We start from the raw sequence: 22,960 nt of genomic DNA on the forward strand, positions 1-22,960 counted from the left end.
TGAAAATCATTGCTGTTTATGCTTTTTTGTTCTAAGAACGTGGGTCAGTTGAAGCCCCAGAGCATGTTTTCCCTTACACCAAAGGCCTGAGTTCCATCCCCTGCCCATTCCTTAACCAGTCACTACTCGCGACAATGGACTTAGACTTTTGCTTAGACTAATTTGCTTAGACAATTTGCTTAGACTAATCTAGGTGCACCCTCTGGGCTGGAGAGGGGCCCAGCCTCTTTAGTTGGCATGACCAGAGGATATCTCTGTTATCTGGGAAGATTATTTCTCGTCTCTGCAGCCTCTCCACGCTCCATCCTTCCCTGGACCACTAGGTTCCAGCCACAAAAGCCCTTGTTTGAATTTTTCAAGTATGCCAATCTCCTTTCTGCCTCTGGGCCTTCTGCACGTGCCTTTTCCTGCATCTGGGATGTTCTCCCCACATTGCTTCCTCTGGCCACTCATACCTTACCTTTGAGCTCATGTGCTATTTCCACTTCCCTCATATGCCTTTCTTTCCTGACCTTCCACTTCCTATAATTGTGATCTATTTAGTGCCTGTCTTCTTCATTAAGTGTCATGAGGACAACCACCATCTCCATCTTGTTCTCCATTGTAATGCCAGCATCTCCTGCAGGGCATACACTCAATATGTATCAGTAGATTGTAGATGGGTTCCGGGCTCTGGGATGGAGCTTAGCCTGAATGGGATCAAGGGGCCCCAGCATAAGGGCTGGGGAGGAAAAGGAGGCAGCTTCCAGAGACTGGGGACTGGGCTGGGCCTGACCCCTGTTGTCTCTTTCCCAGCCTCACTGTCTTCCCTCAAGTATATTTTGGTCAAGCTGAACGTTGGAGAGGGAAGACTTGTCTCCGTGTAAACAGTTTAATATATACTGACATTTTTGGTTTTGAGTAGATGAAGTAAAGTGTTTAGAAATTGCTTCCCAGATCAAATCACACTTTCAGTAATTCATTAAAAAGAAACGGAGAGCCAAGCATAAGGTGTAATTCAGTAGATTTTTGGGAGATCATCATTATGTGCACATGTGGTTTAAATGGATGTCCAGTTACACGTACAGGTGCCTGCAGGCTCCCTCACAGCTCCGTGGACAAGTCCAGCCAATCCGTCTCAATGGGGGGACGTATTAGCACTCATTTATCCCCGAGTCAAGGGTATTTCTTGGGCACCACTGTTGCATATTGTTAGGGAAGGGGCCGTGGTAGATGGAAATGTGAAAAGCAGTTCCTGCTATCAAGGAGCTGACTTTGAACTGAGTTATGAGGATCCAGCTAATTACCATTAATGATCAGACATTTGTTCTGAGATGCAAGAGCTGTATGCAATCAAGTGTTAAATGTTGTGCAGCCCTCTGGATGGCCAGAGAAAGGGGAGGTTGGTGTGAGCTGCAGGGGTGTAGCACCATGTGGGTAGGCTTTGACTCACAGAGTTTGAGAGCGTGAAGGGGTCCAAGAGGGCTCTCTATCTGACCCCCTCATTTTATAGATAAGAAAACAAATATATTCTTTCTGTTTTTCCTCCACAACACCTATTATTACTTAATAGACGTTGTTGTTGTTTTTAGTTATCCTACATCCAGCTTCCTCTATGGTCCCTGATCTCCCTTTTGGGAGAATCTTTTATTGTTTGTGCTCTCGCTAGGGGTCTTGCTCTCCTTGGAAGTGGTGGAGGACTGTCCCAGTGCAGCCAGATGTGGTATAAGGGGACATGTGACTTAAGCTCAACCACATGGCTTTTTTCCACATGACTGTTAAGCTAGTGACATTCTGACATGAGTTTTCACTGGCAGATATATTCCTAAGAATATCCACAGTGGCCTAAGAATCAGATGTCCTGGATTCTCTGACCTTTGCCAAGTGTATTAGTTTCCTGTTGGCTGCTGTAACAAATTACTGCAAACTTGGTGGCTTAAAGAAAATTAATTTTCTTACAGTTCCAGAGGTCAGAAATCCTAAATCCATTTTCCTGGGCCAAAATCAAGGTGTCAGTAGGGCTGTGCTCCCACCAGAGGCTTTAGGAGAGAATTCATTCCTTTGTCTTTCTGAGCTTCTAGAGCTGTATGTCCGGTGCTCTTTGACTGGTGGGCCCTTCTTCCATCTATCAGAGCCGACAGCATAGCATCTTACTTCACTCACCATATTGCCTTCTTTCTAGTCAAGTCTTCCTGTGCCTCCCTCCCATAAGGGCACTTGTGATTGCTTTCAGGGCCTACTTAGATAATCCAGAATAATTCCCCCATCTCAAAATCCTGAATCACATCTGCAAAACCTCTTTTTGCCATATTAGGTAACATTCACAGGTTCCAGGGATTAGGACCTGGGTATCTTCAGGGAGCATTATTCAGCCAACTACACGAAGATTCCTGCTTTTCTGTTTTCCCAGCCCGGTCTTCCAATATACCTTCAGTTCTGTGAGATCCTGATATCTTCTCAATATACTTTTTTGGGGGTTTGTTTGCTTAAGAAGGCTAAAATTAGTTTCTGCCGTTTTCAACCAGGAACCCTACGTGGTAAGTCAGCGCTGTGTGAAGAACTTTACAAGCAACCTCTTTTAAACAACATCAACCCTCTTAGGGAAGCACTGTCGCCATTTTACAGATAAGAAAACTATAGCTCAGAGAGACAATTGCATAAGGCCAGACAGCTCGTGTGAGTGATGGAACTGGTATTTAAAACCAGCCAGTGTGACTGGAGAGCATGGGCTCAACTACTTTCTCAGAATCCTAGTTCAAGTCTCTCTTGATTGTGGACCTGTTTTCAAGGACAGGCCCTGAAGTCTGTATCCTATTATTGAGGCAGGAGAGAGATGGCATAAGAAGGGCATTCCAGGCAAGAGCGAGGCCGGAGAGTAACAGGTAAATCTAAGAGATGCAGTAGAGGAAAGATATGATGGACTTTGGTGCCTCATTGGAGATAAAATAGTAAAAGAGATGAAGGAGTCAACCTCCCAGGGAACAGTTTTAAGTGAACACAGCAACTCATTTCTGTTGGCTACCCAAGGAAATGATATCCTGACTCAACTCTGGGTTGGAATCCAACTTGAATTAGGTGCCTTCCTGCCTCCTCTGGGTCTCCTCATAACATGGGCTGGATAGATACCTAACACCTTTTGCTACTGTTAATCAGTCTTTTTGCACAGATATCCACAACTTGGCTTTCAAATGCTAATGAGGTTCTCCCTGGGGATTTATATGGTCAGAGACAAAACAGGTGATTTCTGGAGCTCAGGAGGGAATTCTAGGCCTGATGCTAACAGTCCTGGGCTTGTGCCTCTTCTCAGAAGACAACTTGAACGTTCATTTAGGGCTGGGGCAACCACTGAGAGGGAGGCTCTTTACTTGGTCATTTCTGGTCACCGCTGAAGTAGAGTTGCCAGATTTAGCTAATTAGAATACGAGATGCCTAGTTAAGTTTGAATTTCAGATAAGCAACGAATCATTTTTAGTGTAATATTTGTACAATGCTTCCGGGCACCTTCAGCCATGGGAGTGTATAGTGAAATACATGTGTGCAAAGAGACTGTTAGATCTGGATCGACAAGGAGGTTATGGCAGAACCCCAAGGTCAAAAGGAATACAGCGTTGAAGAATTCTTTGAGTGACGACTTGGGAAGAGACCTTTGGTTATAATTGCCCAGAGCATCACTCCCATCGTCTGCTGTGCTGTGCCACTGTGTGATGGTCAGGCCACACCCTCAGAATCATATCAGCCCCCATTCTCTTCTTACCTGCTGACACCTACAAGCAAAAACGATAGAGGCAGGGCTGAGCCCTGACATCCATCAGGAAACACTTTTTGAACATTCACAGCCTGCAGAACACAGTCTCTGTGCTGGTGCTGGTCAGAAGTTTGTTTGCTGTCCGATTGTCCTCTGCTTGGGGGATAAAGTAGTAATTAAGACCCCCCTCTGTGTCCAGAGCTCTCCACCAGGCTCTGTGCTCATGGTGACAAAAGGAACGCAGAACACAGCCTTCACTCCTGAAGAGCACATGCGTATGCCTCTTGGGACGGCGGAGAGCTTAGCTTTTATTAACTCAGAACTGAACTCCTCTGCAGTGGCCTCGCTCTGACCTTGTGGTGCACGTGTCCCTTCCTGTGTGTATATGTAGATACTGGGGCGGTCACCACCTGGGGTGCGAGGGGCCTCATACCCTGCTGGTTCTGAGAGTGATTGCTGTCAAGTCTGTAGGAGTTAGCAGTTTGTGGCCTTGGAATGAAGGAAGCCAAGTTCCCTGGCTCGTTTGGCGACCACACTCTGCAACCTTGGTATTTTTAGCAACTCACTGGACTAAGGAACAGTGGAGCTGCCTGGGACCGAGAAGACGCTGCCCGGCATCTTGGCAGAGAGGGAATTGATCTCACAGGAAAACCAACTTTAATGCCTGTTCTTGCCGTTTATTAGAAATTTAATTTTGTTCCGAGCTTCAGTTGCCTCCCCTATGAAGTGGAGTCGATAGTAATATCAGGATATTTTGGAGGATTTAATGAGATAACATATAAATGCTAGCAGATAGTAAGCCCTGTATTTGTCCACTGCAGTGTTTCCCATTCTCACAGCACTTTGTAAGCACCTCTGTTCTGACACTCTTCACGGTGAATTATAATCATTTCATTTCCGTGTCTGTCTCCTTCCACTAGACTGAGGGCCAGGGTCTTTTCCTCTGGTTCATTTTCCCAGAGCCTCTCGCACAGGCCTGCTCCAGACAAGGCTTGGAGCTCTGCTGAGCTGGGTACTCTTCAGTACTTGGGTTTTGCTAGGAGGCAAGTCTTTGAATTTTGAGTCTTCCTCCTTCCTCCCTCCCTCTCTAACTCTCCCACTGAGGGCTGGGCAGATCCTGTCCTGTGGGATCTGTTTGAGAGCAGGAGTCTTAGCAGTACATCAGAAGATCCTCATTAGACCCTACAGTGCTCGAGGCCAGATTTGAGTGCACTCCTGTATGCTCACACAGGCGCGTGTTTGGGTAGCGAATCAGCTGTGCTATCGGAATCTTTTCATTGAGAAGCTCTAGGGTTTCTGCAGTATGTCTGTCCATTTGGTCTCTGCCTCAACACGTTTATTACTTTCATCAGTGCAGTTTCGAGCATTTATTGAGCACCTTTTACTTGCCAGACCCTGGGCTAGGTGTGGGGCCTGTCGAGATGAGGAAGACGGTGTCTCCAGGTGAGATGCTCTGGATCTCAGAGGGTAGACAGATGAGAACACAGAGACTTCCTTTGGGATGTGGTAAGGGCAGTGATGGCGGTGGGCACAGAATTTTACGGGAGCTCAGAATAGGGCCCTTTTCCTTAATGATCTTTTCCTCTAAGGATCCCATTGCTCCTGTTTCTGACAGGTGGATTGGGGAGCCACATTGCGATTCCTGCCCTCAAAGACGATTTGAGTACTAGCAGGTAGCCAGTGGCCAATGTGCAGCAGCCAGAGGTTCAGTTGACAGCCCTCCTGCACTGGATGAAAGAGAAGAAAATTCTGAGGGCACAGGGCCACAGGCTCACAGCCCTGCCTGAAGTGTGATGGGGCTTTGGAGGACTGGGGAGAGCTTGGTTCAGCTGAGGGTACAAACGGCCTGGACATATCTCATGGCTGGCCACACGAGGCCCCTGCACCATATTTTTGCTTCTCTGACGTTAACTTTACTTTTCTTCTCTTTCCCATGTCATCATCCCTGTTCCTCTGACATTTGCTTCTCCACCAGCTTTCACTTCTTCTTATTTCCCTTATTGCTTTCATCTCCACATTTCCTTTGCTCACTGCCCATCCTCTCATTCTCCTTCCCCTCTGCTGCTTTTTTTTTCTCTCTATACCTGCACCTTCTTGCCCTTTAATGTCGTCCTTGGCCTCCTACCTCCATGTTCCGAAATGTACCTTGTTCATCTCTGGGCTGGGGAGGAGATTTTCATTTTCAGTGGCCCTTCTTATGATATGAAAGAGCATCTCACATGTATCTGGGTATCCTAGGAAACAGAACTCTGGTTTCTGAACGGGGCAGATTCTATCCACTGTGTTTGTAAGACAGCGAACCAGAGGGAAAGCAGCTTCCATGCATGCCCCTCCGAAGACTGAGTACAGTCTCCTTCCCTTGTTAGTGGAATCAGGGGAGCAATGACACCATTTTCCTGGGGTTCTGCTTCTCTACCACTATACCTATCCTTGAAGCTTCTCTTTCTCTCTCTCTTTTTTCCTTTGTTTTTTTTTTTCTATTGCTGTTCTGTTTTTCACTCCTATTTTCCATGTTTCTCCTCGTTCTCTCTTCTCTTCAGTTTTTTCCTACTTACTAGAAATTACATCACTCCCCTCCCTAATGTTACTCTTTGGCCTTGGAAGATAGAGTCAAAAGCAGTGTCTCCTGAATTCCCTCCTTTTAAGATGAGAGGATGGAAGTTTGGGTTGGGAGAGACAGGGAAAACCTAGCTCCTGAGATGCTTTATGAGACTAAACTTTCTTTCTGGTTCTGATTTTGAGATTGGATCCATATAGAATTATAGAATCTTAAAGTTGAAAGAAATCTCTATTGGTCATTTAAATAACCTTCAACCCAGTGTTGGAACCCTCTTACCTTCGTAAAAGAGAGTTCTTCTGTCTGTCCTTGAATACTTCGAATGTCAGGAAGTCACTACCACATAAAACAGCCCACTTGGCTGTTGGCCAGCACTGCTGCTTGTATCAAAGTTACTGCTCGTGATTATAATCTGGGTCTGCGTAATTTATCTCTGTTGATCCTGTATCTGCTTTCTAGAGATAATAGAGCATAAACGTTTTGTTCACGTATTAAAGGGACTTCAAGGTATCTTGAATGTCAAATGTCAGAGAAACAGCGTTGATGACATGGGAAAAAGAAGGAAAGTAAAGCTAATGTCAAAGAGAGAAGCAAAAATATGGTGCAGGGGCCTCGCGTGGCCAGTCACGAGATGTGTCCAGGCCCTTTTTACCCTCAGCTGAACCAGCTTCTCCCCAGTCCTCCAAAGCCCCTTAAAATAATTAAATGAAATAAATCATTCTTGCCACCCTTTGACCATGTAGAAAACTCAGTTTTCTGAATGAGTCATTCTCCAATAGTTCCACATAGCTGAAATTGTCCCGGAAGTTGTAAGGAAGAAAAAGCAGTACCCTACAGAAAGAAGACTAAAATTAGACAAAGTTGTAAAGGCAATATTATTAACATTTGTGTTAGATATAATGTCTGTTTTGCACGTTATAGTTTACAGAACACTCATAACATTCAACTCCGTGTCGTTTTATTTTTGTAACTAGGCCATGGTACTCCCCCAGTTTGTAGGTGAGGGTAGTGTGGCTCATAGAGGTTGACTGGCCTCAAGGCACCCAGTCCACAAGTACATGAGTCAGGACTGAAACCCAGTCCTTCTGACTGTTAGTCTTCTGCTGTACCTGTCATAAATACTTAAGTGTCTTTGTCTCTCCAAAGTACCTGCAGTGTCATGGGATTATATGAAATAAGTTGTCTCCTCAAGACAAGGTACTTGGTGTACACCATCTAATAGGATTGTTATGGATTTTTGTTGTGTGTGTGTGTGTGTGTCCCTGGATATGGCTGTGGAAGTAGAAAAGTGGAAAGAAAGAAACCAAATCCAGGTCACACAGTGATTTGGGGGCGATTATAAAAATACTGCATGGGGACCAGTGACGTTATTCCCTAAGTATAAGCATCAGAGTGATTGATTTTGTTTGGTAAAAATTCTAAGCGTCAAGGTAAAGAAGAGTGAGTTACTCCTTTACTGCAGTTAACCCAGAGAAATTTCCTGAAGGCGATAGGAGACAGGGGAATCTAAGAAAATTTTAAAATAAAATATATGAGGCCCTTGGTAGGTTGGAAGGAGGGGAAGGAAATGGGCAAGGGGCAGAGAGGAGGGTAGGGGACACGGTTTCGGGACAGGGATGAGACAGATGCTGGGGACCTTGTGTTTTACTAATGATTTGGAGCTAGGATTCCATTGCGATGATCAGTTTTCCTCCTTTTCAAAGTGAAATCCAGATGCGGCTAAATTTAATTCCACTCGGAATCACTGGTGATTCACCCAAGCTCAGGTGCGCCCACACGCAGGTGGCATCAGCTCTGTGTGCTTTCCAGGCCGATGATCCTTCTTTAACCCAGCTTCCCCCATGGAACAGCGGGAGGAAGGCAGACTGTGGTAACCGTGACCTTCTGTGTCTCCATCTGCAGCATCCTGGCCACTGCGGGAACCCACTTCAACACACACGTGGACCTGAGGACGCTCCGGGCTGTGCGTGTCCTAAGGCCCCTGAAGCTCGTGTCGGGGATACCTAGTGAGCACCTTTCTTCTTTCTCCTCTGCTGATAGCTTTACTGATGTGTCCTCAACCAGATCCAGGGTCGAAGAGAATTAGGGATAAACAAGAAATCATTTCTCCTGAGAGGAAGCCCCTGCAGTAGAGGACCTGCAGCAATCTGGCATCATCTTCCACTTTAAAATTTAGCAGATTTTTTTCATATTTAAAAGATAATGAAAGATCTTTGGAAAAAATTGGGAAAGTAAAGGAAATAATAGAAAATGAAGAGCACCCATTATCCTATCACTCAGAAATAACTTTTGTTAACATTTTAGCATATTTTTTCATTCATTTTTTTCCTGTGCATTTTAATGTGATTGGGATCATGCTGTAATTTTGGTATTGGATCCCGTCATAAGCATTTGATTTTCCTGACGTTAAAAATTCTTCAGGGCTTCCCTGGTGGCGCAGTGGTTGAGAGTCCGCCTGCCGATGCAGGGGACGCGGGTTCGTGCCCCGGTTCGGGAAGATCCCACATGCCGCGGAGCAGCTGGGCCCGTGAGCCATGGCCGCTGAGCCTGCGCGTCCGGAGCCTGTGCTCCGCAACGAGAGAGGCCACGACAGTGAGAGGCCCGCATACCGCCAAAAAAAAAAAAAAAAAAAATCTTCAGAAATATGATTTTTAAACCTGTATTATATAGTCTGTCTTATACGGTCCCTGACTTGGGTAGTCATTTCTGTGTTGCTATTCATTTAGGTTATTTCCGGTTTTCTTTTTCTAACTAGAAATAGTGCTGCAACAAACATCTTTTTACTTAAATATTATTCAAATCTCTGATTATTTTCTTAGGCTAGAATCCTAAAAGGACAATTTCTGGGTCAAAGGATATGGTGTTTCATGAACAGTGGTTGTACTAATTCTGCTTCCCCAACAGGGGTTGCGAGAGCTGTGTCTGAGACTGAGTTGTGGGGAAGATGAACTTTTTCCTTGTTCTTACAGACTTATAGCCTAGCAGGGCTGGGCCTAATTCCCTTTAGGAAAGAAGCGTATTCTAATGAGTTTCATCTATAGGAGGAATCCAGAAGACAGCATTGGGTGCAGTGAATAAGGGAAGGGTGATAGGCATGTAAATGATCAGTGAATGGTGAGGAAGAAGTAGGGATTGATCCCTAGGGGAGGGGGTGATGGCCGTCTTTGGCTTGACTTATCCTGGTTATCCCTTCGTGAATTGCTTTATCATTTCAGGATCAATGGTTCTTTTCCCTCAGAGACTTACCCCTCTTCTCGCACTAAGAAGTCAGCCTGCCGTATCGGGTGGTGCTAAGCGAGGGCTCCATTTATCGTTCTCTTGCTTTCCCTGTAGGCCTGCAGATTGTGCTGAAGTCCATCATGAAGGCCATGGTGCCTCTTCTGCAGATTGGCCTTCTGCTCTTCTTTGCCATCCTGATGTTTGCGATCATCGGCTTGGAGTTCTACAGTGGGAAGTTGCACCGAGCTTGCTTCATGAACAATTCAGGTAGGGTCACTATTTTCTGACGTCTGCTGCCTCCTTCTTCTCTCCTCTGGTCATCGGGGTAATTTCAGGGCATTTGGAGGCTGGTTGGAAAAGTATGTCCTATCCCAACCCTAGAATTAGAACCAGAGACTTCCGAGTCAGCAGCTGTATGAGGCACAGCCAGCCTAAAGATCCCCATTGTGCATTGATATCACAAAGCGAATAACCTCTTAGGTTTATAGTTTATTTCAATAGAAAGTCTCAGCTGCCCCATCCCTTGGTAGGAGGCTATCAGAACGCATGTCAAAAACCTGCCTGAAGAATTACCCTTTGTATGTGGCCTCTTTGGCCCACAGCCAGAGAGACCAGGAGTCCGGAGTCAGATCTGGGGCCCCTCCAGATCCTGGGGACATTTTCCATCCATGCTCGAGCTCATGACCTTCCCCCTCTCTGCTGTGACCCACACATAGTGTGGAAGAACTGAGGGAGTTCTGAGCATGACTTGGCAGGGGTGCTTGGGAGATTAGCAGCGTACACAGATCTGGCATTCTTGTCTCCCTGTATCTTCTTTGTTCTTTTCAAGTTCAGTAGAGTGCTTTAGGAGGAAAGGGGGCAGGGGAGAGGTTGAAGGAGCCCAATTAGGTACCATGTTTTTATGAAAAGAATCTTCAAAGGACACCTTTCACGTTGGATTTTTATTTTTGTCTTATTTAAGATGAGGAATTTAGGCCATAAAAACAAGCAGTTAAGATCCATGGAAGGGACTGTAGTTTATAATTGTTCCCAAGGAACCCAGAAAGAACTAAGAGTCTATCCTGGAGTCTGAAGTTAGAAAATCAGTAAGATTCTGCCTTCAGCTCAGACCTTTCTGGGTGACCCAGTCCTGTAACTTCCCGTGGGACTCAGGAGAAGGTAGAAGATGTGACTTGAGGAAAGAGGGGGTGGGGGGGCATGTGGAGGAGGCTTCATTTTCACAGGAGGTTGGGAAACATTGGGTTGAACACATGGTATGTGAGCTGTGAGGTGCAGAGATGCCAGAGAAGGGTAGGAGCTGGAGACAAAGAAGGACAAACCTTTCTGTGGGAAATAGAATTGCATGCTTGTGGCCTCCTGGGATCATTTCCAGCTCATGCTAAGCATCGTGTGGTTTATCCCCCACCCTCCAAATGTGTCTGCAGGTATTCTAGAAGGATTTGACCCCCCTCACCCATGTGGTGTGCAGGGCTGCCCAGCTGGTTATGAATGCCGGGACTGGATCGGCCCCAATGATGGGATCACCCAGTTTGATAACATCCTTTTTGCTGTGCTGACTGTCTTCCAGTGCATCACCATGGAAGGGTGGACCACCGTGCTGTACAATGTGAGTAGAGCTGGCGAGGGGCCGGAGCAGGTGTGCGTGTGCGTGTGTGTGTGTGCGCGTGTGCGTGCGCGTGTGCGTGTGTGTGTAGACTCAACCATGGTTGCCCTCCCACGGGCTACCTTTTCCTTTCCTTCTAACCTGATTCTGTCTGCATAAATAATGGGTGGAACATGGGGTAGCTTACAAAAAGCCCCCTTTAGAAGGACTTCTGGACATAATCTATACTTAGCAGTTTATTTGCCTCTGTTTTTTGGCCTCTCGCTAAGTACACAGCTTCTTAATATAGTTAGGAAATTACATGCCATATTTGATGGGTGAACTGCTAGTTAGATCAACTCAGCCGTTTTGTTCTGCTACTGGTTCGACATGGTGGTGGGATTCGGTGAGGGGCACCAAGAGGTATAGATTTGTTGGTTGCTGTCTTCAAAGAGCTTACCACTGGTCTGGGAAGGTATTCCGGTAGTTCCCACCCCTGGCCGCACACTAGAATCAACTGGGAGGGAGCTTTAAAAATTTACATCGCCTGGGCTCTACTCCAGACAAGTTAAGTAGGAATAGCTAGGGGTAAAGACCTGTCATTGATTTTCTTTGTAAAGCTTCCTAGCTGATTCTAATATGTAGCTTCCCTCAAGAACCATTGCATTACATGCACATAAGTAACACGCTTAATTGTAAGACTCACTAGGGATGCTTGTTGAAAATTCTGATTTACAGGCCCTTGGAGATTTTGATTTCATGTGGTTTTGAATAGTCGGTGAGCTGAGCTACATTTTTTACACGTGCCCCTGGTGATTCATGTGATCAGGCATGTTGGGAAAGTTCTGAGTTGGTGTACAAGACAGGGCTATCTAACTGTTTGTGTGGGATGTTAGAGTGACCACTGAAGTGTCTTCCACCTCCCAGAGTCTGATCTCAACAAGTTATGAAAGGCATGGTGCAGAGTCTAAGTTCTAAAATGAAAGGGTGGGGAGGTGTGTGCTTTGATGCATAGGAGGCCTAGGGGGGGCAAAGCAATTTGGGCAAATTGTCTTTGTAAACAGGTGCTCATAAAGGTCTGGACCCTCCTATGCATACAGCCAGCCCACCCCAAGGCAGATCCGTTTGGAGCAATCATCCATCTTACAGTCTACCTAGCCCTCCCACAGTCTACCTTTACCTTTGCTTCTAACCTGATTCCATCTGTATAAATAATGGGTGGAACATGGGGTGGCTTACAAAAAGCCCCCTTTAGAAGGACTTCTGGACATAATCTATACCGGAAGGAAAGGAAATGCTGTCTCAGGAGAGACTCAACCAGATTGTCATGGAGGAAGAGCCAGGGTCTGCATAAAGCCCGTACAAGTAGGTACCTAGTAAATGTCCATCACTAACCTGGACCCATTCCCAAGCTCCCAGGCAGGTAGAGCTTTGCAGAAAACAGCCACAGGCTATTATGCCGAAGCTCTACAGGGCAGTGAAGAAGTCCCAAGGACCAGCATATGCCCAGAAAGCCCATGGGGGTTATGTGTGACCTAGAAAACCCTTGAGGACACTCTGGGATTCTCACCAGTTGTGGGGTGGCAGGAAGGAGGCCAGGGAGGTGAGGTTGATGAGTCCAGTTGCTCCTCGTTTGAGATGTGAAGGTTGTCTTGAAGCCTTGTCACTCAGATTAACCAGGCACCTCTGGAAATGACAGCACTGGCCCCACAGCGGCTGGTGTCATTTGCGGGGCTTAGGGAGGGATGAATTTCAATTATATGTGTAGACTCACCTAAGTGATGTGATAAATGCACTGAAAGCCTGAAGGGAGAAGTGTTGCATTTGAAGATAAAGGCGAGATCTGTTGGTCCTCTCTGGAGCCAAGGCTCAGAAGGTACTGAGATAAACAGGAATCACTCATCACTTACATTAGTTCCTTCGTTCATTCATTCATTCTTTCAACATATATTAGTGAGCATCTGTGATGTGTCAAGCAGTGTGCTAGGCACTGGGGAAACAGAGGGAGAAAAAAGTGCCACGATCCCTGCTCTCCTGGTGCTCTCTTCAAATTCCAGTCTCCCTCAGGTTATCTGTCCAACATAGGTATGGAGGTCACCCAGAGACAGTGAACGCAGGTGTGCTCTACCGAGGAAGCAGGGAGAAGAGGTCAAGCTGCAGATTCTCTGAAACCTTGGATTGCATGGGCTCCCAGGGCCACAGACTCACAGTACCTCTGACAATGACATCAGTCATTGAACTTCAGTTTACTGAAGGCCTCCTGCTACCCCTGTGGCTGGATCCAGACTTGAGGGAACTCAATGAGCTGTTGGGCTGATTTCCAAAAAGTGGCTGCTTATGGGGCAGAATGAACTCATGCCCACTTTGAAATGACATCACTTTCCAAAGCATTGGATCTAGGGGGAGGGCATGGAGCCAAGAGTCCACAGGCAGAGGTGATGGTCGTAGTTAGATGGGTAACTACCCCTTGATTCAGGAGAAGGTGGATGAAAAAGGCAATTTTCAGCCAGTGGAACAAGGACAAAGTCTGGCTGCTTAGGAAGAGAAGGAGCCATCAAAGTCTGGGCTTCCTTTGAGCAGGAAACTGGGGTGGAAAGCATGCCCCAGGCAGAGCTCTCTTGCAGGAGTTGGATGCACATCCTGGAGTTAGGGTTCTCTGCTACTAGAGGAAGGTTCAGAGCTGTGGACTCTTCAGTCTGGTGGGTGTAGGGCTTGCAATCTATGGTGGAGTCACATCATACAAGCTTTTGTTAAAGAAACCAAAATTCAACAGAGTGAATTTCAAAGATGTTATTGACTCTATTCAACCATTTATGAATTGGGCAGCATCCCATCTAGCCGCTGGAAAGGAGCTCTGAGGAGCTGTACAAAAAAAGAAAGACTTTTATAGGCAGAAGGGCGCTGGACCAGGAAGTTAGTGAAAAGTGGATTAGTTGTGGCAAGGTCACTTTCCTTTGGGGCGTGGCAGGGTTTTTATCAGGAATATGCTGGTGCAGATGACTCACCTGATCACTAGTGCTGAACAGGTGATTCCTGATTGACTGGTTTAAGAGCCCATTTGTGGGAGAGGCTGACACTGAAATGAAGTTCTGGATTGGTGACATGGGGCTTAGCATAACCTGTTGTCTTGTTTTAAACACTTTTAATTTACGCAAATTCAACCATTTAGCTGGGACAGGAAAGAGGATCCAGGATGGGGAAAATAACAATTTAAATAGTACAGACTGGGCTTCCCTGGTGGTGCAGTGGTTAAGAATCCGCCTGCCAGTGCAGGGGACAGGGGTTCGAGCTCTGGTCCAGGAAGATCCCACATGCCACGGAGCAACTAAGCCCGTGTACCACAACTACTGAGCCTGTGTGCCACAACTACTGAGCCCATGTGCTGCAACTACTGAAGCCCACGCACCTAGAGCTCATGCTCTACAACAAGAGAAGCCACTGCAATGAGAAACCTGCACACCTCAACGAAGAGTAGCCCCCGCTCACCGCAACTAGAGCAAGCCTGCACGCAGCAACAAAGACCCAACACAGCCAAAAATAAATTAATTAAAAAAATTTTTAAAAAAATAAACAGTACAGACCAATTCACCTACCACCCCTCTCCCGCTTATGCCCATTGAAAGTATGAGATTAGAGATGCCTAGGATCTTGGTTGAAAACGTGCGGATTCTGAAAGCCCATGTCAACGATACCTGAGTATTTATTTTTCTTCTCTTAATTTTAACTTAAGATTTTTTAATGACAGAACTTTACATATATATTAGAACTGGTTACACACCACTGAATTAACTATGAACAGCTAGTCACCTGAGTACTTTAAATAGATGTATGTATATATGTATGTTTCCACATAGAGAAAAATTACCCACTGTGCCTTTTATTATTACCACTGCTAATAAGATGCAGATATAACTGCTGATTTCCCTTTCTACCACTGTTCCTGGAAGGCCCAATTCACGCAGCCACTGTATTTCTTCACAAAGACCACAAAGTAAAGGGAGTCCCTATTTCCCCGTCCAATGCCTCTTCTATTCAGTGGTTACAACAAATCCGTAAGATTTATTGGCGCCAGTTATAACCAAACCATTAGGAGAACCTTCAGGTTTACACTGTACGCAGAAGCTCTCTCAAACATGTGGACTCAGTGTAACCTTTTTCTATGTAACTTAAGTGCTTCCCTGGTGTTTGCATCCCTTTTCTGCCGCACAGACCCTTCCTAAATGCCTCCTGTGACCTTGTATGGCTCTGCCATTGATTACCGTTGACTTCATTTGCATGTAGCTTTTCTCATGAGCATGCATGATTGTAAGGGTGGGGGAGAGTTCCCATTGTCAGGGCAACGTGGAGTCCTGCGTGCTGCGCTCAATTTAGTCTCTCCCAAAATTTCAACTTGGCTTGGTCACACTCCAACTGTATTCCTGGCTTCCCTCCCTCTTGTGGTAGAAAGATGCAAAGCAGTCTACGGTTCTGCTGGCTGCTTCTTCCTGTTTTGACTGTCTCTCCCAAGGTCTCCTCCATTTGCAGGCTCTCCCCTCTTCTTACGAGTTTAATTCCTTTCATTTCTTCTAATCTGGATAGGTGTTGCTTCTCCAGGACAGCACCTTCTCCCTCAGTGCTGTTCACTCCACAGATGTTACCGTGGCTCCATTATTAACTTCTAACCTTCTTCACCTGGGTGAGATGTGGCTCTCGGATCTGGCTTTCTCCCGATTCTGGGCTGAGTCTGATTTCCCTGTCGTCATTCTGGTTTTATGTTCTCTGCTGTTCGTGTTACCAGGAATATAATATACAGATTGCGGGGGTTCCCATTCTCTGTCTGCAGTTCCTCCAATCTGTGCTCTTCAAGTCCAGTCGTTTTGATCTGTATTTCATCTGTATTTTTCATCAAGCTAGTCCTCTTCTCACCTGGTGTTGATAACTCATGCAGATGCGGACGTTTCTTGGAGGCGTGCCGTTTTTCGGCTTCGCAGGTGCGCCAGCTGTATCTGTTATGACTGCCTCGGTGCTCTGTGCTGCTGTGGGGAAAATTTTTATACTGTTTCCTGGCTTTTGGAAAGAAGAGGCAACCTGTGGTCTGATGCTTTCTGAGAGTCTTCCTCACTCTCGGAAGTCCTTTGGTCTGTGACAGAGCCCGTGACGCTCCTTAAGTTGCCTTCTCCCAGCTACACATAGTTAATATGAGCTAAATGGTTAACAGAGAATTCACTTTTTGCCTCGTTGCTGAAAAAATAATTGTATGTATACAACATGTAATTGTTGTATGTTGAAAAAATAATGCCATATCCGAGGGTTGGTGGAAAACTGCCGTCTCCAGCTTCCTGAAGTTTCTCTGATTTTATAGTATCTGCAGAGAACGTGTTCGGTGCTGAGTTCCACGTGACCTAGGGAATGTTGTTTGCTCATCTCTGCTTTAGTTTTCATCACCACCTCCTCCACATGCTCTGGGAACAGAACATACTCAGAGCTCATTTGACAGATAGGGGCCAGGAACCTACCATCATCTTACGGTGTCAGAGTGATAAGGTGTACCAGCTGACCTAGGATAAGGTGTCTAGTTGGTAAAATTTGTAGACTCCTGTAACCGATCACTCATGCTCTGGAATAGGCTGTTTTTTTCCCCACATCCCTGTCTGTGCGAGCCTGTTCCTGTGTCCTTGCAGTTGTCTGGGTCCCTGTAATACAGATGACACCTGGAATCTGATACCCAGTGTCTGTTCACCTGTGACTTGTCTAATACACAAAGGGATTAATAAGTGGATACCGGAAGTTAGTCTGCCCCTTTCCCGTGAAGGCTGAGAGGTGAAGTAGATGGGGAGGAAGATAAAAAATTGAGTTTGGACATGAATGAAAAATTTGCGATGCTTATTTGATATGGTGGTGTAAGGAGAGAGTTGGGTAAATGAGTTCAGGGTAGAAGCCTAGGCTGGAGATAATAAATTTGGGAGTTTTCTGTGTATAGAATGGTATTTAAAGTCCGAAGACTGGATAAACCATCAAGGAAGGAAATATCTAACTATAGAGAAGAGGTTCCAGAACTAAGTTCCAGTGTTAAGATGTGGGTGAGTTAAGGAGTTAGCAAGAAGACTGAGAAGGAGCCGTAGTGGGGCAGGGTGTCCTATAGGCCAAGGGAAGAGAGTGCTTCAGGAAGAAGTAGCAGTGATCAGCTGAATCAAATGCTGCCTAGAGATGGGTCAAGGGAGATAAGGGCTAAGAATTAATCATCAGAGGCCAGGAGGGGAAAGTGGGAGGGGCGAAAACCTGATTGGAGAAGGTTTAAGAGAGGTTTGGAGACAGCCATACAGACCGTTGTGTTGAGTTTTGTTGAAAGAGAAGCAGAGAGAGTGGGGCAGGTAGAAGAAATACCATTTGCTTTTTGGTGAGAATGAGTCATTCAAGGTAAGAACCATTGCTGCTGGAGAGAGAGGACAGTTGGTGGAGCAGCCTTCTAAAGCAGGTGAGAGGGGGTGGGCTCCTAGCCCATCAGAGCACAGGTTGGAGGGCTAGGCTTGGAGCCCAGCTTCATGGTTCATCCATAGTCCTAGGAGGGAGGCTGCAGAGGCTGGGATGGGGGGTAGACGTGGTGACGGAAGCATGTAGAAATTCCCCTATTGCTTCTGTTGTCTCGATGAAATAGAAAGTCAGGTCATGAGCCGAAGGTGGGAGGAGGGAAATGCTGGAAGTTTGAGCGAGGGACTAAGTGCAGTGGGGATCTGATCGCCGGGCAGCATTCAGGACCCACTCGGGGTTAATGGTGCTGGGGTGAAAGTGAGACCAGTGAATGTGTTGTGTTTTCCTGTAGTCACATTTGGCCCCTGAGGGTCAGGCAAGGAAGTAGGTGGAGAGTTGGCTTTCACCAGAGTAGTTGTAACTGGTGAGCACAATAAAATGAGAATCAGGAGAGGTGGAATTTGAGCTGGGTAGGGAAGAAAGAGGTGGGGAGGCGGGGGGAGACTGTGAAAAGGGAGTAAATGGATTATAGGCCTTTTTTCAAATGTTACTCTGGAATCTCCTGGACAGATTCAGTCTATGGAGTGAGTTTGAGAAACCTGTCTCATTGCATAGAAGACGTAGGCAGTGAGCTTTAAAACCAGCTGTTCTGATTTCTAATTCGGCGCTTGAACTGCCCCCAGTAGAGGGAGAGTGAGTGAGTGAGGGGTGTACGTCCCTGTGAGCAGAGTAAGCTGTGACAGAAGGTGTGGCACACCTCCTGGGCCCTCCCAGACTTCACTCCTGGGCACCTCGCCCTGCGTCAGCCCAATTCAGAGCATTGACTGGGGAAACTTTGGGGGACTGAAACCTACCAGGCCCGCCCACCTTCCTCACTAGCATTGTACTCTGTAATCCCGTTTTCCTCCTCAGAGTGTCTTTTTCTTTTTTTTTTTTTGTTTGCGGTACGCGGGCCTCTCACTGCTGTGGCCCCTCCCATTGTGGAGCACAGGCTCTGGACGTGCAGGCTCAGCGGCCATGGCTCACGGGCCCAGCCACTCCGCGGCATGTGGGATCTTCCCTGACCGGGGTATGAACCCGCGTCCCCTGCATCGGCAGGCGGACTCTCAACCACTGCGCCACCAGGGAAGCCCCAGAGTGTCTCTTTTTAAAAACACATTGAGGTGGATGGACCTAGAGTCTGTCATACAGAGTGAAGTAAGTCAGAAAGAGAAAAACAAATGCTGTATGCTAACACATATATATGGAATCTAAAAAAAAAAAAAAAAAGGTTCTGAAGAACCTGGGGGCAGGACAGGAATAAAGACGCAGACGTAGAGAATGGACTTGAGGACACGGGGAGGGGGAAGGGTAAGCTGGGACGAAGTGAGAGAGTGGCATGGACTTATATACACTACCAAACGTGAGATAGATAGCTAGTGGGAAGCAGCTGCATAGCACAGGGAGATCAGCTTGGTGCTTTGTGACCACCTAGAGGGGTGGGATAGGGAGGGTGGGAAGGAGACGCAAGAGGGAGGAGATATGGGAACATATGTATATGCATAGCTGATTCACTTTGTTATACAGCAGAAACTAACACACCGTTGTAAAGCAATTATACTCCAATAAAGATGTTAAAAAAAATAAAGATATCGGCTTTTTAGGTGGAAAAAAAAAATTTATGTTTGTAGCTTCTGCTGCTGCCTTTGGCAGCCTGTTCTCCATGTGAATCACTTGTCCTCCCTCTAAACCCTGCAATGCCTTTCTCCTTGCTCCCTGCCCGCTGGGCCGGAGCCTGGGGTCCACAGTTTCCAGTCCCTGGTTCCCTCCGTGGGATAAAAAAAAAACTGGTTTGCTTTCTTTCTCCTTCCCATCCATAGCTGCTTCTACCCTGAAATTATTCCTACTCTTTCATATCCATTTTGATTTCTTAATAACTTGCAAAACCAGAGATGTCATCGTGTTTAGGGTTGATTCCAAATATGCGAAGTTTGCCTCCTGATCAGGTGCCTGAATTTCACACCACGCACTCACCAAGCCAGTCTCCAGGTCTTTCACCTGTGCAGAACCATTACGCTGGCTCAGGGCTCTTTGCCTTTCTTTTAGCCCACTCTAATACACGATTTAATTTCTGATCCGTGGCCAGAGGCCTCAGGTGCCTGGTGTGTCATGCAGCCTTAGGCTATGACCTCTCTGTTCTGAGGCAACCCCAGGCCTTAGGACTAAGGGGCAGAAATTAACTGGGGGTGGTGTGTGGTGACTCAGTGGCTGTTTCAGGTACTTTCAACTGGCTCACCCTGGAGGCCAAATCCTTACGGAATCCCAGCCAGACTGGATGGCACAGTGCCAGCCTCTGGCACTAGGCAGCCAAAGGGTCTCTATTCATTTTTCCTTCAATTTATCACTCACTAGAAAAATATTTATTGAGGACTTTATTTCAGTGCCCCTCAGTGTGGGTCGTCTTAGAATTGCCTGGGGGCAATTAATGTAATTTCAGATTCCTGGGCTCTTCCTGGGTCTAATGAACTGGCAGCTACAGAGCTAGGAAGAAGGAATCTGTATTTTTAACAAGCTCTCTTGTGATTCTGAGGCCACAGTGAAGCGTGACAGTTCCGTGTGGTTGTAATGACTGGGCCGGGGGAGGGTGAAGTGGGAGCATACTAAAGAGGAAGCCTTCAGAAAGCCCATCTCCCCCACTACATGGATTTCTACGAGGTCCTACTTTAATCAAAATTTGGGCTTCGCTGGTGGCGCAGTGGTTGAGAGTCCGCCTGCTCATGCAGCGGACACGGGTTCGTGCCCCGGTCCGGGAAGATCCCACATGCCACGGAGCGGCTGGGCCCGTGAGCCATGGCCACTGAGCCTGCGCGTCCGGAGCCTGTGCTCCTCAACGGCAGGGGCCACAACAGTGAGAGGCCCGCGTAGCGCCAAAAAGAAAATTTGTCTAATATAAAGTGATTGACACACAGTGAGCTCTCAGGAAAGAGGACCAGGACCAGTGGCATTTCCATCCTCCTGAGGGCACTTTGCTGGCTGCCTCCCTCCCACGCCTGCAGGGTCTCTTCTCCCTCTCCCATCCCAACACCTCTGCCCTTTGTCCTGGATCAGGGACTTGTCAGCTGAGATCCATAGGTGACTTTGGTGGCTTTACAAAATTGTCTCAAAATTTTTTTTTAACATCTTTATTGTAGAGTATAATTGCTTTACAATGGTGTGTTAGTTTCTGCTTTATAACAAAGTGAATCAGTTATACATATGTTCCCATATCTCTTCCCTCTTGCGTCTCCCTCCCTCCCACCCTCCCTATCCCACCCCTCTAGGTGGTCACAAAGCACCAAGCTGATCTCCCTGTGCTATGCGGCTGCTTCCCACTAGCTAGCTATTTTACATTTGGTAGTGTATATATGTCCATGCCACTCTCTCACTTCGTCCCAGCTTACCCTTCCCCCTCCCAGTTTCCTCGAGTCCATTCTCTACATCTGCGTTGTTTTTAAAATATATCTTTTTTTTGACTTTCTGTATAATTGAAGTGCAGTTAATTTACAATGTTTCAGGTGTACAGCAAAGTGATTCAGCTACATATATATATGTATTCTTTTTCAGATTCTTTTCCATTATAGGTTATTAGAAGGTATTGAATATAGTTCCCTGTGCTATCCAGTAGGTCCTTGTTGTTTATCTGTTTTCTATATGGTAGTGTGTATCTCTTAATCCCAAATTCCTAATTTATCCTTACCCTGCCCTTTCCCCTTTGGTAACTGTAAGTTTGTTTTCTATGTCTGTGAGTCTATTTCTGTTTTGTAAATAAGTTCATTTGTATCATCTTTTTTGGTTCCACATGTGATATCATATATTTGTCTTTCTCTGTCTGACTTACTTCACTTAGTATGATAAACTCTAGCTCCATCCATGTTGCTGCAGATGGCATTATTTCATTCTTTTCTTTGGCTGAGTAATACTCCATTTTGTATATATATATGTGCACCACATCTTCTTTATCCATTCATCTGTCGATGGACACTTAGGTTGCTTCCATGTCTTGACTATTAAATAGTGCTGCTATGAACACTGGGGTTCATGTATCTTTTCGAATTAGAGTTTTTGTCTTTTCTGGATATATGCCCTGGAGTGGAATTGCTGGATCATGTGGTAACTTTATTTTTAGTTTTTTGAAGAACCTCCATACTGTTCTCCGTAAGTGGCTGTACCAGTTTGCATTCCCACCGACAGTGTAGGAGGGTTCCCTTTTCTCCACACCCTCTCCAGCGTTTATTATTTGTAGACTTTTTGATGATGGCCACTCTGACTGGTGTGAGGTGATACCTCACTATAGGTTTGATTTGCACTTCTCTAATGATTATCGATGTTGAGCATCTTTTCACACGCCTATTGGCCACCTGTATGTCTTTTTTGAAAAGATGTCTATTTAGGTCTTCCACCCATTTTTTGACTGGGTTGTTTGTAAGCTGTTTGTGTGTTTTGGAGATTAATCCCTTGTCAGTTGCATCATTTGCAAATATTTTCTCCCATTCCATGGTTTGTCTTTTCGTTTTGTTTATAGTTAAAATATATATTTTACCCGTCACACTTCCTTGAATACAAGATACATACCATTGATTATAAGATCTACTAAAAAGTTAATAATGGGGCTTCCCTGGTGGTGCAGTGGTTGAGAGTCCGCCTGCCGATGCAGTGGACATGGGTTCGTGCCCCGGTCCGGGAAGATCCCACATGCCGCGGAACGGCTGGGCCCCTGAGCCATGGCCGCTGAGCCTGCGCGTCCAGAGCCTGTGCTCCGCAACGGGAGAGGCCACAACAGTGAGAGGCCCGCGTACTGCTAAAAAAAAAAAAAAAAAAGTTAATAATGGCATTTCAGGGGGGAACCCCTACTACATTCTGTATGTTACATATTTGTATATTCTTAGTCCTAAAACCTTTGTCTGCAAAGAAAGGTGTATCTTAGAATCGAGGAAGTAGAAAATGATGAAAAAAAACTAATTTAAAAAGACGCACGTAATCAATGTGTTCGAGACCAAATCTTCATACTTGGAGACTGTTCATGATCGCCCTGGCTTATTTGTTCAGACCTTGGAGTAAAGCTCCCTTTGCCATCTCTGTGTTCGTTTGAACTTTGCGTAAATGTGCTATTAGAAGGCTGGTAGTTCTGTGTTAGTCTTTTTAAAAAATTCAGGCCTGAGCTTGTTTGCTCACAGACAGTGATATAAGTTAGCACACTATTACTTTTCTGCATGATTGAGGATTTTCTCAGTACTATGAAACTAAAACAAAATACAGAAATAAACTGGATGTCAAAGCTGATTCAAGACTGCAGCAGGCATCCTACCCCCGGCTTTAGTGCTCATCTTCCCTAAAACCACCCTATGTTTTGAGTGATTGATTCTACATTACATACATGCTTTGTATTATAAATGCATATATATATATTAAATAG

The 22,960-nt window shown here is 46.0% G+C and overlaps 1 protein-coding gene across 3 annotated transcripts in view; it reads left to right on the plus strand.

The window, feature by feature from the left end:
- CACNA1E (calcium voltage-gated channel subunit alpha1 E) overlaps window positions 1-22,960 on the plus strand; it is a 298,455-nt gene that overhangs the window by 84,844 nt on the left and 190,651 nt on the right. For all 3 annotated transcript variants that reach the window (XM_032650563.1, XM_032650564.1, XM_032650565.1), the window contains exons 4-6: window positions 8,184-8,287; window positions 9,615-9,767; window positions 10,925-11,106. In XM_032650563.1, the coding sequence (XP_032506454.1) occupies window positions 8,184-8,287; window positions 9,615-9,767; window positions 10,925-11,106 (439 nt within the window). The remainder of the gene's footprint in view (window positions 1-8,183; window positions 8,288-9,614; window positions 9,768-10,924; window positions 11,107-22,960) is intronic.

Source organism: Phocoena sinus, chromosome 1 (assembly GCF_008692025.1).
Source record: "Phocoena sinus isolate mPhoSin1 chromosome 1, mPhoSin1.pri, whole genome shotgun sequence".
Lineage (NCBI taxonomy): Eukaryota > Metazoa > Chordata > Mammalia > Artiodactyla > Phocoenidae > Phocoena > Phocoena sinus.